Source organism: Enoplosus armatus, chromosome 19 (genome assembly GCF_043641665.1).
Source record: "Enoplosus armatus isolate fEnoArm2 chromosome 19, fEnoArm2.hap1, whole genome shotgun sequence".
Taxonomy (NCBI): domain Eukaryota; kingdom Metazoa; phylum Chordata; class Actinopteri; order Centrarchiformes; family Enoplosidae; genus Enoplosus; species Enoplosus armatus.
The window spans coordinates 11792864-11808919 of record NC_092198.1 but is presented as its reverse complement, the minus strand read 5'-3'; the positions used below and the strand labels follow the sequence as shown (position 1 = coordinate 11808919).

General features: G+C 39.3%; 1 protein-coding gene and 1 pseudogene across 1 annotated transcript; one reads left to right on the top strand and one right to left on the bottom strand.

The window, feature by feature from the left end:
• Nucleotides 1-667: 667 nt before the first annotated feature.
• Nucleotides 668-7308, bottom strand: LOC139302066 (dihydrolipoyllysine-residue succinyltransferase component of 2-oxoglutarate dehydrogenase complex, mitochondrial). The gene is made up of 15 exons (XM_070925638.1): nt 7201-7308; nt 5373-5406; nt 5032-5074; nt 4717-4781; nt 4552-4626; nt 4348-4403; nt 4158-4266; nt 3566-3709; nt 3349-3416; nt 3111-3208; nt 2774-2904; nt 2593-2666; nt 2432-2515; nt 2113-2280; nt 668-1786 (listed from the first exon to the last, which is right to left on the bottom strand). Exons 1-15 carry the CDS (start codon nt 7261-7263, stop codon nt 1652-1654), a joined length of 1347 nt encoding a protein of 448 aa, XP_070781739.1. The 5' UTR covers nt 7264-7308; the 3' UTR covers nt 668-1651.
• Nucleotides 7309-8346: 1038 nt separating this feature from the next.
• Nucleotides 8347-14262, top strand: LOC139302009 (prospero homeobox protein 2-like; annotated as a pseudogene).
• Nucleotides 14263-16056: the final 1794 nt, after the last annotated feature.

The following is a 16056-nucleotide window of genomic DNA, read 5'->3' as shown; positions in this document are numbered from 1 at the left end:
AAGAGCCGAGCGGTAGGCTGGCTAATGAGGCTTTGAAGATCAGTCTTTGGCGCAGAATTCATCCGCAGCAGAGAATTCGGGAGCAAAATAGATTTGGCACGAGATAAAATGCTTCAGTCAAGATCGACTGCGAAGACGTTCCCTGCCCGAGCCTTGTGCTTTTATTTCGCCATTGCCATATTTCGTCCCTTTCAAAAAGACCGTTGTTAGAAGATGAAAGTTAAGGTGAAATGTGCAGTCAACAGTTTCCCTGGTGCAGTGTACACTTGGCATTACATAAGCCATCAGTGGGGTGCAACTAACTGTTGTGTTCATCATGTTCATCAATGTGTAATCAAGTAATCGATTCTTCGGCCTTTACAACTTATAGTTAAATAATAGTTAAAAATGGCTATCACAAATTTCCAGGAGCTCAATATGACAAGCTCAAATGTTTTGTTTTGTGAAAACAACTATTCAAAGCCCCAAAAGATTCAATTTATGATCATATAAGACTAACTAAAGCAGGAGAACTTCACATGTGAGAATCTGCAACCAGAAAATGCTGCCATTTTTGCTTGAAACCTAATTTAAGAGGACTGACTGATTATCAAACTTTGCAGATGAATGGATTAGTCGATTGGCGAAAAATTACGTTTGTAAAGTAAATGTGAAAGACAAGTTTCAGTACATAAAACTCTTGAGATGTTTAATGTTTAAAATTGTTTCTTTAAATAGATACCAGTATTTTATATATAGAACACAATGAAAATCTCTTCCAACATAGGAACTCAACATAAAATCCTGCTGCCAAATTGTGCGTTTGGAACATTACCCCCAACAGACTGCCCATAAAGTAACAATATACTATATATATATTAAAAAACAAATAGTGTTTGGTTTGTGTTTTGTACAGTTTCTGTGTGTGTCTGTTTTACTAAAAGCTCACAACAGTTTGATCAACATTTTTAGACAGGACGTGGATGACGAAGCAGGAATATAACTGAACTGAATCACCTCCAAGCAAAAACTCTTTTTCTCAGACTGTTACTAGTGACAATGACTAGCAGCACACCAACGAATCCTTTCAATCCCGTCTTGACATTAAAAACATCTTGAACTAATCTGAGTGAGCTCTGCTTGGCCCCGCTGTGGAAAAAGTGTGTCAGGAGCTCCAACTAACGAGCAGCGGACAAAGTCATGCAGCCAAATGTCGCCTGGAAGAGCCATTTTGTTTCATGATTACACAACTGTGACATGCAGCGAGTGTTTATCTACTGCTTTATATGTCCATCTGAAGAGCACAAGGGTATAATAACGCACCCATAAGTGAGTTAGCGTCAACATTTTAAGCCCGTCTATGCCAAGACGTGTAATGTAAATGTGACTTGTCTTTCTGCTGAATTCAAATGCAGCAAATGAAACAACGATCTCAGACGCTTTGTTGATTTAACCAAGGACCATTTTAAGCATATTCCTTATATAATTCCAGTTACTCTCTAATGATGAGCGTTGGAACACAACCTCAATACCCCCCCTGCAGTCTGACTGAGCAGTTAAAAAGACTTGTGTAGGCAATTTTGTGCGACTTCTGCGTTTTTTTGTGACGTGGAGTTCATTCTATGCAGCTGAGCGATCTTTAAATGAGAGTAATGTGGTGGCAGAAACATCATCACATGTCCAGAAGCAACACTCGTGGATCTTCAACCACCGCTTTGATCTTGCGTAAGAAAGTGACCGCTTCTCTGCCGTCAACGAGTCGGTGGTCGTATGTCAGTGCCACGTACATCATGGGCCGGATCTCGACCTGCCAAAGCAGAAAGCAGTTTTATTGTTTACTCACGGGAAAAACCAGTAGATCCATATTTGTATGCAAGATCACTGTCTGATCAGATCTGACCTCAGTTTTACTGGAGACTTGCTGTAATTGTTCTTCTTACACAACTTGATGTGGCATTTAATAATTGGGGTATGAAAATAAACTTTCATTTCACACCTCATCTGAGCCTTTTGTAGCAGTGACACTTTCGTAAACCAGTAGATAAACTAAAGTCACGCTTCACTGTTTATGAGTCACACAGTTATAGCTTGTTTGAATTTTGCCATCTGTATCCACGGACACATAATTCTCACCTTGCCATTGATGGCCACAGGTCGCTCGAAGATGCCATGCATGCCCAGGATGGCTGACTGTGGGGGGTTGATGATGGGTGTGCCAAACAAGGAGCCGAACACGCCACCGTTGCTGATGGTGAAGGTGCCTCCATCCATGTCTTCAACAGCAAGCTCATTTTTACGAGCCTGAGGCACACAGCACAAATTATTTTCTCATTTTCTCATTATTATGAAAGTAAATAAATATTGGCTTTATTCAAAATTGCAATGAAATATTTGAAAAACAATACAATAATCGTAGGATGTCTGTTATCACTTATTGCACAAAGCTTTTTACCTTTTCTCCCATTGCATTGATGGCTTTCTCGATGCCAGTGAAGTTCATGGTCTCAACGTTACGGATCACTGGTACAACAAGCCCCTAGACAGATACATGTTATTCAGGTGTATTCAATGTTTTCAATGTATTTCAAAGTTTTATAGAGCCAAAAGTCGTACCTTTGGAGTTGCCACAGCGACGCTGATGTCAACGTAATCCCTGTAGACAATCTCTTTGGTTGTATCATCAATAACTGTAGTTAAAAAACATCAAGTTTGGTGAACAAACAACAAAAACAAAACATACGTTTAATATTTGGCTATGTATTTGGGGAGTGGGAGTAAGTCTGCGTTGTCTTACCTGCATTGACAGCAGGTTGGTCAGTCAGAGCGTGTGCCGCAGCCTTCACAAACGCTGACATAAAACCCAGTTTGATGTTGTGCTTCTTTAAGAAAGCATCCTTATGCACTGTCCTCATCTCCTGAATGTTGCTGAAGCAAAATCGAGGACATAATAGAGAATTTAAGTCAAATATATCCTATGATCACAGTGTGACAAATTACACACTTCTGCCGTGAAATGTGAATCGGGTTCTTGTGTCTTTTGAGGGTTTAGACCCTATGTAAATAATAATATATAATAATAATATAACATGAGGAAAGTTGGAATAATCTTTGTAGGAGCTGCTGTGGCTCACCTCATGTCCACCTCGTTGAAGGTGGTCAACATGGCGCAGGTGTTCTGAGCCTCCTTTAGCCTCTGGGCGATCCTCAACCTCATACGGTTCATCTTCACCTGGACAGAAGGACAGACCATCTGTGAGCAATCTCCTTTAAAGTGGTTTACATTTATGGTTGGCCATGACAATATTAGTGTAATAAAAGAAAAAAAAAAATATATAGATGAAATAAGTGTATCATCAGCATGTGTGTTACCCTGTTTTCTCCTCTGCCTCCTGCTGTTGGAGGAGCTGGAGCTGCAGCAGTGGGTTTGACAGCAGAAACTTCATGAAGAGGGAAAGACAGAATGTAACACCAGGAGCCAAAAACAGTGCTGGCCTTCTCAGCTACATACTACACAATAACAACAACAACAACAACAATAATAATAATGCTTTCTACGTAGATTCATATACCAGAGAAGGAAACACACCAGGTTTGGCTTGGGCAGCCTGTGGTGGCACTGGGGGCACTGGAGGCATGGCAGTGGGAGCTGAAGCTGGAGGTGATGGAGGCGGTGGAGGAGCTGCAGCTGGTGCCTCTGCAGCTGGGGACGGAGCAGCTTTGGCAGCAACAGCTGAGGACACAGAAGGACAGATGTAGTAAAGGTCAATGATTCACAAAATGTTTCAGTGCTGTCATAATTCAATACATTTTAGAGTAGCTTCTCAGCAGCGTATGTAACACACACATATACAGCAGTCATTTAAAATGTATAACTTGGTGGGGAAAAAGAGAGATATCAGCTGAGCTCCACAAACAAAGCACTGCAGTTGAATTAATATACATTTTATAGAACCAACTGAATTGTGTCCATAGCACCAAGCATAGGAAATCACATTGTGAAATTATATTCTGTATAATATGAAGGGAAAGTAAGACAGTGACAGAGGCTTGGCTTATGCTGGAAATGTACTTTTTTTGATAATGGTACTGAACCTCAGGTAACACACTGTCACCAGCATATAAAAACATTTACGTTTATTTACTTCAGTGATAAAATGATAACTGATAACTAAGCACACCTCCTTTTCGGAGTTTGAAGAGGGGTGTCCCTCCTTCTACTTTCCCTCCATCAGGCACCAGCAGTTCCTCAATTACACCAGCTGCTGGAGAGGGGACTTGTACGGAGGTCTGGAAATACAAAATACAGATGATTCTCATATTTGTTTAAGTAAAAAAAACAAAAACATTGATGGTCTTTCTTGTTCATACCTTGTCAGTCTCAATTTCACACACCACTTCATCTTCAGTCACTGAGTCGCCCACAGCTAAAACATGAACAATAACAGAGCATGTATTTCATGCACTGAAATATGATTACCTTCAACATGTGGCTCATTGGTAATACAATATAGGACACTGACACCTGTGAAGCACTGACAATATTTTACCAATGATATGTGGACTTATACTAACCTTTCTCCCACCTCACATCCCCCTCTGTGACAGATTCTGCGAATGCAGGAGTTTTGACTGTGACTACCTCATCCCCTGTACAAAAACAAACACAGTTGCTTTAAAGTTAAACACTGAGCAGAGTCGACCTCAATACATAACTTTGAGAGCTGTTGCAACACATACTGTGAACAGCTGATGTCTTGAAGTATCTGATGTGGAAGACATTCGCTGATGACGGAAATTCACAACTAAATGTCAAGAAAAAAAACAAATGTATTTTTAGACAAATGCATGAAATACAATTGTACAAACCAAATTACTGTGTTTAAACATGCACACACAATACTGATCAATACGCCTTCCTCTCCGTTACTATCTTTTTACGTTTACTCTAAACCACATAAATCCCCTTTAATACAATATATGCTGCACAGATATACAGCTCAGTTAACTGAGGGGCATTCAAAGACGGACAACAGAGTGGGAGAGAGCACTTACGGCTGAGAATTCCTGTAAACTAGCCGGCTGCAGACAGAGAGGCCTTATGATAGAAAAAGAAAAGAGAGAAAGAAAATCAACAAAAGCTGTAACTACTGCTTCTCCCGAGGCTCCAACGTGAGATGTGAGTGGAGCTCTCTGAAAGCTGCAGTTAACCACTTGTGGGCTCCTAAGGCATCTCAGCCATTCAACAAGCACCACGCATTCTGCTCTGGATGATCCACTCATAGAGATTGTTTATTCATGAGAAATAAAAGATTACAGTCTTAGATGTTGCATTACCGATGAGGTTCTCGAATCCAGCTAAAAGGTCAAGTCTACTTAGTTAGAAGCACACTTACCTGATACATTTTGTCGAAACAGCACGTTATTGGCCTGAAAAAATAAAAAGTAAAAATCTGTTTCACATGTATCTATATATAATATAGAGAAAAACAGAAAATCTGAGACATGGGGAAACTGACACAAGAGATTTTTTTATATCAATTAATCTTTGCAGCTTTTACACTTTCACAAAATAAAACATAAACCTTTAAAAGGAAAAAGAGCAAATGTGCTATGTCACACAGAAAATGCCATATATGTAATAAGCGGTTCATTGTTATGAATCAAAGAGCACAATTGTGCACACTAATGATCTCAGTAAGATTATCTTAATAACTCACACAACTACTAACTTTCTTATGCACCACTTACTGTACAGATGTAGAGGAGGACACCAACAGCATGTGTAGGCTTTCATAACATAAACAACTTTAACAAGCTTCTCCTGAATGGAAAATAATTCTCAAACAACCCTTTAACGTTCACTTAAACCACTGGATTTTCCAAAGCTAACAAAAACAGGCTGCTGTGAGGTTAACTGCATTGCTGTACGTTATGAGTCATGTGTGTTGGCATTTTGAGGGCAGGGCCTCTAGTGGAGAAGCCTGCCTAGTTCTGGCTGCTTGTACACGGATGTTTGTCTGGTGGATTTGCATGCGATCTTAACCTAAACCTATTGATGTGGGATGCCAGTGGAGGGTGGAGTCGTCAGAAATGGACCAAATCATCTACAGTAGACTCAAAGCATGTGCAGGCATGCAGCCGCCAAGTCACTGGAGTTTTCATTGTTTTTACTCACAGGAATGGTTATTGATTATGTACAGCATTTCAATGGCGGATGACGGTAATAACTTGTGTGTCTTGTCGGGGTGAATTTTTACTTTTCCCTACTTGAGAAGGTTGTCAGTTTATTAGGTACACTTGGCTAAAACAAATTCAGTCTAATACAACTGCTCTGCAATAAATCCTCCCATCATGAAGGTTACAATGTTAAGTTTTTATTGAAACTGTTTTCGAGAAATGTTAATTCAACTGTACTATACTGTCATTTTGAAGTTTGTGGTGCTGTTGAAATGTATTGCATTATATAGAGGTGTTATAAGGTAGGCTTTTATACAGAGCTGTTGTTTTAGACTGCAGTACTTTTAGCAAAGTGTACCTAATAAACTAACAACTAAGTGTATAGGGAGTAGTAGAAGTCAACCCCGACAAGACACACAGGCCATTACAGTCGTTGATCATGTTTCAGTATCATTACCTGCTCAAAGCACTGAAAAGACAGCTGAACTTGTGAGGGCAAAGTCATGTTATCCCCCAGAGCACATACATGTCTAACATGACATGAGCTATTTCTGTCAGGTCGGCTGCACACATCTCAGTCTTACAAACACACAGCACCACAACACGCTAACATTAGCCTGTCAAGACTGCAAGAGTCAAACCAGTTATTGAGAAAATGTAGAAAAGCAGACAAAAGTAAAGTAGACAATAATATAGCTTGCAGGTGACAGAGGTTATAGTTTCTTTGCTTGTTAGCTAAGTTAGTCAGTTTGTTATGACTCGCTGGCTAAAGCAACAACTAAGTCCGGCTTTTATCTTGACATAAAGGCCCCTTTTCAATAGTGAGATAGCTAATACGATACTGTTCTCATTTCCTCTCAAACTGGAGCTCACTAGCTTCCTCTGAAGCTGTCAGGATCTGTCTGCCCTTGATAGGCGAGGCCCTGCTTCACAAGCTAACGTCTGTTGAACGCTAGCTAACGGCTAGCTGAGTCTTGTTTAAATCAGTCGAAACCGTGTTAGACTTAATACACAGGCTCAGTTCACTGATTTTTTCCAACATACCTGGCTCACCGCTGACAGAGAACGGCCAAGCGTCCTGTATAAACAGCTGGATCGCGATAACATAGCGCTAGCTGGTGGCTGTGTGTATTTGACAGCAGTTGAAGCAGCGGTACGGAAGCTCGCTGCTCTCAGGAGCCTGGGCGGTCCGACTGGGAGGAACCACTGCGGCCGGCCCGGAGGGGGCTACCGGGGTAACGGGCGGCGGGAAGTGGGACTGGTTAAAAATCATACTCAACACAATGAACTAGAACCCGACTGACATTGTGAATACAAAAGTGACATTTTCAGGTGATAAAATAATAACGTTAATTTAAAGGTAACAAGACTGTACCATTGCCCGCATTAGGTATACTAAATTACTAAATTCTTTCAAATTAATTAAACAACAGGCAAAATGACACTGTTCCGAAAAAAAAGATAAGGAAAAATTATACTATTTTAATAACATTTATCCCTCGCTTAGTCCATTAACGGTGGGTTGTCCGTCTAAAATGATATATTTAACGTTATTATGTGCAGGTCGGGATGGGATAGGTTGGAGTATTTGACCACACCTCCTGGTTTGTGGAGTTGGACCAGTACAAATAATTGAGTCACTTCTCCTCCTGCAAGCTCCAGACCTGCAGCCTCCTCGGGTCCTTTTCTAAAGGCAACAGGTGGGTCATCGGTTGTATAATACTGTATGTAGCTGTGCTCCTTATTTTATAAGCTGCATGTTTTAGTTTTTACTCTGTCATATCAAACTAGGCTGTAATTCTGTATATCAAATGTTTAACATAAAAAAGATGCAACTGAGAAACTTGCACGGCAGTCTACACCATTACGTGGAAACAGAAAAGAGAGGAGAAATCAACTTCAAATAATTGAAAAATGGTGTCTCTGCTAGTTGTGCAAAAATATATGCCAAATTATTGATTCACATATAACTTTATCTCTCATCGGGACAATATCTATCATTATGGTCTATTATTTACAGTTGAAACGTATTTCAGTTTACTTGCATAAAATAAATAGGTAGAAAAAGCTGTTTGATATTTTATCATTATGCAAGGCAGCTCAGATCCATGCTTGTGCAAAAATCCATCCAAGTTTTCATTGACATTTGTTACTGTGACAGGACCAAGAATTCCAGGAAACAATATAATAATGATAGCGGAGTTTTATTCACTGCTGTCTTTTTTTTAACCCATCAAGCATGAATCCAAGTGTTTGGAGCAAAGGCATGTATTCTTCCAGCAACATTTGCCTTGATGGCCACACTGCAGAATATCTCTCCTCTTTTCAGTCTGACTCCATGCCGTCAGATTCAGATGTGTCAGGTGTTTCTGTGACTTTTCGCAAAGACAGTGAGAGCACAAAAATGCTACCAGAGAGTGCTTATTACAGCAGCGGTGATGCTGGTGCAAGTTTGATCTGTTCCAGCCAGCTGGAGCTCAATCCGTCCAGAGACACTGGACATTTATCCACGAGAAGGCACCCATCTCTGGCATCCAGTTCTTGCGGCCACCATGACTGGAACTTAAACAGGGGCCATCAAGCAAAGCGTGCCAGAGTGGAAAACATCATCAAAGGCATGACCGGCTCTCCTGGTATGCACTGCACAGATGTGACGACAAATCAGCTTGAGGAGTCAGACGGTATGCAGGAAAATGAAAGGATTCAAGAACTGCCTTTACATCAGGAGCACATGGATAGAAGTGGATCTGGCAGCGCAAATTACAGCCAGATGACAAGAAAGCAGCTCGAGAGTCAGCATCAGCACCTCAGACAGCTCAGAACAAGGTTCGACCATGTGGATGGAGTAACCGACACTACAGACAGTAAGGACGAGAAATATCCCACCTGGAACAATTCTCCTGAAACATCTCCAAGGGACGCATGTACAGATTCATACAGTGAGTTTGAGAGCAGCTCATGTAGAAAATATCAAGGATGGAAGAAGGTGAAACTGATGAACTACTTCCAATCCACACCTGAGAGAATAAAGCTAATGTCAGTTTTAAAGTACGAACTGTCCAGAGCTGTCAGTAGGAGTGTTGACTCTATTTTCAAAAGCATGCCGCTTCTACAGACATCGCCAAATGATGAGGGGAACATAGAGACTGATATGCCTCTTCAGTCGTCAGTTTGCAAAGATAATAAATTAAGACTTTCATGCTCTGGGAATGCAGAGGTGCATGTCCCAGATGTTCAAACCGAAGCTCTGTCCCTGGTTGTGCAAAAGCCTCGACTGGAAAGAGTCGACAAGTTTGCGCTCCAGTCCAGATCGAGAGCTCACCATTGCCCCAAGCCTCCGATCCCCTTCAGTCACGACTTCTCCCTGCATGAAGATCAGCCGTCAGAGAAGAATCACGTCTCTGCCCATCAACATGCCCTTGGATGCTTGCAAGATGGATGCTCCGAAGTTGGTCAAGCAAAGTTTGAGACATTTGATGCACAATGGAATTCGGTCAAAGTGAGATCGAAGGTCAACTCTAGACCTGTCAGAAGCCCACAGACTCACACTGTGTCGGTGGATCCCATGTTTTTGCAAAGCCTGTGTCTTCCTCGTGTCAAGATTGAGTCCGACAGCCTGGTGAAGAATAACCTGTACATGCTGAATGTATCCTTTGCAAGTTCCTCTATTGATGTAGTTTAATATTTGATCTTTTATCACATTCTCTTGTACCTTTCGGGAGCAATCAGCAGTCTGATACGTTCCTTTTTGTAGCTTCTGAAGCAGCTGCCTTTAGCCACCAGTAATAATTCTCCTCCTTTGCCTATTTGAGGTCCAAATAACAAACCCATTCTGTGTCTGTGTCACAAACCTTGTCATCACCCCAGGCATGCGCTCCAAAATGAGTCTCTTCATCAACAACAATTTTCAACAGCTTTGCACCGTAAAGAATCCAACAAGTCCTTCCTTTGATCTTCCAAACTCTGAAGAAAATTGCGGTCTCTCCATTTGTCCTGAGATGTAATGATTTCTTGGACAAAAAATGTTTCCAGCCTCATTAAAAAAGACAAGTCACACCGTTTCTTATGTCTAGGATTTGTGTTTTATCCTTAACACTGGTGCTTTTAGGAGGGTCTGACCACAAACCACCTGAAGAAAGCAAAGCTAATATTCTTCTACACTCGCTACCCGAGCTCACTGGTGCTGAAGATGTGTTTCCATGATGTGCAGGTGAGAAAATATTTGCCCAATATTGAGCACTAACATTTGTGTCATTTTAATGGATTATATTTACAGAACATGACTTAATTTTACTGTAAAAAAAAATACATATACAGTACAGCATTCATTACAATCTTGGGAAAGTTGCCGTATTTTGCATTTAAGCAGACATATTTCTTGCTGTTTCAGAAAGAAAATCTTCAATCTAAATCAAAAGGTTTGAAATGAAAGCGTTTTCAAACCAGTTTTATGCTTTCAAAATGCATCTCTGTCTCTGCAGAATAAAGAATCAGTTCCACAGGAGTTAATACTTGTTTGTTTTTTATTTGTCAGCAACATTATAGTCAGAACAGGATTAACAACTTTACGTCACTATTGCATTTCTGTAAAACACAAAATATGTAAAAATGGCAACACAGACAAGTGGTAACATAGTTTATTCATATTTGCGTTATATTGTTAAATGTAAAACATGTTTAGCAGCTTCTCTCACATGAAGACTAATTCATTACAGTACATCAAGTCACACACTTTGATCCTCTCACTTACCTGTTTTTTCCGCTTCGTCCTCAGTTCACGCGCTGCATCACCTCTCAGCTCATCAAGTGGTTCAGTAACTTCAGGGAGTTTTACTACATCCAGATGGAGAAGTTTGCCCGACACGCTCTCGTAGACGGAGTGGCCGACGTGAGGGGTTTGACTGTGGGGAGAGAATCAGAACTTTTCAGAGCTCTCAACATGCACTACAACAAAGCCAACGACTTCCAGGTATACTACACAATATAATTCTTATTGTTTTGAATGCACAAAATACTGGCGAAAATACTGACATCACACAGGTTTGTCACTCAGTTATTTGTGATGTATTTTTTGCCTTCAGTGAGGTTGTTCTAGTGTCTAATTTTGATTATGTGCAGTCCAACACATGATTTGCTTTTGTTGTACTTTATATTTCTCAATAGTCTCAAATCCTCAGTCCGCTTTACTTCATCTGCAGCTCCTCATTTGTTATCGGTATATATTTTAAAAGAAATCAACAATGGACAGTTGCTTTAAAAGTTTCATTTAATATAAAAAGCATTCCTAATATTTTGCAGGTAATATAATACACACGATAGTACATTTTAAATTGCTTTAGTGATGTATGCTATTTACTGTTAGTCCAGAGGTAAAAAAACAAACAGACAGATACAGATACTCATTTTTCAAAGTAAGCGTCTAGAGTTTAAAACAAATCATCTGGTTGAGCAACGTGTGGAGTATTTTACTTTTTTAAGCTTGAGATGTGACTTAACATTTAGAGTGCAGATTTCATGCTCATTTATTTTTGGCTGATGTGCTTTATCAAATGGTTTCTGAGGTAGAGCGAGGAAGTGCAAAGACATCTCAGTTTCTAACAGTAATGAACCCACATTAATATTAATGAAGAGAAACCCTCTTATTGTTAAGTTACTATGTTTCCACTATATTAGTGAACACAAGGCAGAAAATGGCCTAATCATATCTTATTATTAACGAAAAGGCCATGAGATGTAGCATTAACAGTGAAGAACACATGGGGTGTGTATTCATACGCATACAGGTCACTGTTTCTCCTTAATCTGGAAATTTATAGCGCAGTTAAATAGTGATCATGTAGACCTGTCTATATGCACTTTGACCACAGCTGGTCAGTCAACATATTAACCAGCCTACATGTGTAGTCTTCCACACAGACTGCCACATGTTTAACATATTGTAACAAAGCTTTAATACTAATTCTCCTGACTAGTATATACCATAATATAATAATATACACCATAATAATACAGCAGGGAGAAGTATCAAAGGACAGTGAGACTGATGAAAAGGAAACAAAAGACTCATATGGAGCACTTAATATGAGCTTAAACGAGGATTTGCTGCAAAAATGAACAGCTAATTAACATTTATGAAGTTTATAACTTATAAGAGTCAATGCTATCATAATGAAGACAGCTGATTAATATATGTAATAAGGCTTGCCAACTAAAATGCAAGACACTGCCTATTAACTAAAGAAGCATGTTGTGAAGTTCGTTTCACAATGAGTATTTTGTGTGATTGTTTTTCTAGTGCAAAGTTAAAAGATTTACCACAATTTCAGTTTTGGAGATAATATTCAGAAAATGAGAGATGGACTTCTAATGAGGCAAAGTTCTTTCACACAGTGGCATATGTGCTATGAAACTGGCAACTCTAAGGGGCATTATATTATTGTCAGTCATGACCCAATGTCACAAGTTCGACATGACTGGACATGACCCTGAAGCAGAGAATTCAATTTAATAAAAATCCACATGGTAATTTTAGGACCATATTTTATGTATTGTAAGTATGATTGCAAACCAGTACAGACGATGTGGCCTAGAATTATTTTCTTCAATAGTTCCCAGCAGCATGTAACCATAATTCCTAATTATACAATGAATTAATTATGTGCTCGACATAAATTGGATGGATAGATTAACCAATTAAAAATGATTGAAAATTAATATTAGTTTTTGCTAAAATCAACACTTGTCCATTATGAGTCACTGAGATTCCAGTCTCCTGCTCGGTGCTTTTAAGCTTTTAGTTTATAGATGTATAACATCTCCAGACAGCCTGCAATTTATAAGCAACTTTATATTGAATTCTTGGTTTGGTTTTTGTTTCCTGATGAGTGACAGAGACATTAAGGGACAGGAGTTAAAAGGGAAGAGAGAGGACAGGAGGGGTGAAGGGCTGTGAGATACACCCAGCAGTGATTGCTGGGTGTGGTCACGTGAAATCAATCATGCATGTTAGATGGAATTGAAAAACACAGGCTGCCCTCTTTGTGTCAAACATGTTGCCTTCGCACAACTTTTACCGGAAATGCTCTGAAAATGTCAATGTGGGTGACAAATTAAAGGAAAAACCAACATGAAGTGTCTCAGTATGGAGGCTGGCCACCTCGAGCCTACAGCCTTCTATTGGAGGGATGAACACTATTCCTCCACAAGATATTCCCTCTGTTATATATACAACCTTTATTTAATCAAATAATATCATTGAGACCAAGATCTCTTTTGCAAGAGAGACCTGATTACAGCAGATAGAAAGAAAAACAAACACAGCCAGACAATCACAGACATCACTAAAGAGATTTGAAGATGAAAGTTTATATTATTTGGTGTTATGGAGATGGTGGTGGAGAGCATTGTCTTACATGTTGGTCCAAAATCTTCCATAGGTGTTCAACTGGGTTGAGATCTGGTGACTGTAAAGGCTGAAGCATTTTATTCACATCATTTTCAAACTCACCAAACCATTCAGTGAGCCCTGGTGCACAGAAGCATCTTCATTTCATGTGTTTCTCCTTTAACTCCTCTCATTTGTAAAGTGGCCAGACCAGAAATTCCAGCTGAGCATTACTACTCTGGGACGGTTGTTGTGTTGGCAAACAGAGAGTTACACAATATCACAACTAAATCACACTTATGTACTTGAAGTTGTTTGTAGACTGAATTACTGAGTGACAGCAGAAATCTGTATTCAAGTACATGAAAACACAGAACAGCACACATAAAAGTGTGTACTATTAGTTTTGTTCTTGACCATTTCAACTGGATTAATATTGTTTTTAATGAATCGTAGTCCCTTTGCTATGTTTGGACTTGTTACTTACCTTGTTTTGCCAGGCCTGATTCTGATCATCTAAAATATAATTGTCTACTACATCTCCCCTCTCACAGGTCCCCGACAGGTTCCTGGAAGTTGCTGAGATTACACTGAGAGAATTTTACATTGCCATTTCAATGGGCAAGGATCGTGATCCGTCATGGAAGAAAGCAATCTACAAGGTGATCTGTAAACTGGACAGTGATGTACCAGCTGAATTCAAACATCATCACTCTGGATGAGAACCAGCCAGAGGACAGCATGCGCCACAGTGTTTACTGTCACAATGTGGACTTACTCGTGCCTTGAGCAGCAAACTATTTTGTTAAATGAAGAGCGTAGTATACTGTAAAATAGGTGAGTGAAGCACATGCCTGCACATCTCCAATCTCCATACACGTGGCAGACTGAGTTTATCAAAGGCATCATGAGGTAATTTGACATATGTATTTTGCTATATCATCCATATTATATAGCGAAAACACATATTTTGTATGACTGTGAAACCGTTTTATCAGTGAAATGTCACAAAGTGCAACACAGAACACATTTTCTAGTTTTAGTATTTTTTTCAAGAAGCACAAAATAAGGTCCACACCACATAAAAAAAAAGACGTTTAATAATCAGCAGAGCTCATTATTGCCATTTTGTAAAATGGAAATTACATGAATTCTAAAATGACTGAATCAGTAAATGATGTCTATTATCTCACTCGCCACTTATAAACTCTGTTGTTAAAATCGCAGTGTTTCTGTCTCTCTTCCATACTTACCATGAAGATCCATCCTTCCACTTTCCAAATGATCCACTGTGTCTGGCGGTAAATCAAACATGGTCTTCATCAGTGGTTCTGTGTACTCGGTCATAACTGATGATCCTCACTTTGTCTTCAGTTGTTCATAATTCAGATGAAAATTCTGGACCACAAGTACAACATTTGTAAATGTAAAATGTACTTTAAGAAGTGAATAAAATCTGCTTACTTTGCCATATATTAACCATGATAACCACTCAGTGAGATGAATTTGGTTCATTTGAATACTAATATACAATGTGCACTTAGGCCTTTGCACTGAACACAGTTTGTAATGAAATTCCTCAGAAAACTCAACTGCTGCCAGACAAAACAATACAATGCGTGATATTCTTTCTAATCATCTTGCTCTCAACAGTGAGTGAGAACGAGTTAAACAGGAAACCTCTCGTATATATTAAGTGCCACTGTATATTTAAAAATGATTCCACTAAGCAGTCGTAGCAGATATTTTGTGTAAAACACCAAGTTTTTTTTTTTTTATCTCAGTTAGGTTTGCAGCCAGTTCTCAGCTTGTTTCAAAGTTCAACTGACTTGTGAGACACTTTTTTTTTTTTTTTACACCTGTAAACAAAAATAAAAGCACTTAATTTGCATTGTTCTTTCTCACTTGCATTAACATTCTGGTTAATTGTGGGCTCTGATTAATGTGCATTAATGATCACATATAGTAATTAAATGGTACAAGCAACATTTCTATATTTTGACTTTGAATGTAAAAATGTGCTAATACATTGGCAAGATTAAAAAATGGAATTCAGATGAGACAAAAATTAAAATACTATTCTGTATGTGGGCTCTGACTGGTTTTTGAAGAGCCACTTGAACCCCAATGTTCCCAGTTCTCCTGGCTTTACTTCCCCTGTCGGTCACCATGACAAATTTGGTATCTTTGGTAATAGAGTTCTTGACAACCCCATGAACCTTGCAAAGGGTCCGTGTGCTATAGGACTGTGTCGCGTCTGGACCTTTTTTGTATTTACTATAATGCTCTGATTGACTATTATACTTACAGGATATAAACACAGAGTGAGGTGGTCATTTTCAGTCCTGCAATCAAGTACTTACATTACACATTATCTTTGGACACTCGGAAACCAAGTTGAGCCAAAGAAAACACTGCAACAAGCACATACTTAAAAACTAAACTGATCGGATTTCAACTTAGGATTTAAAATTGCCACTTTTGTCTTCAGTGCACTAGGCTCATGCTGTTTATTT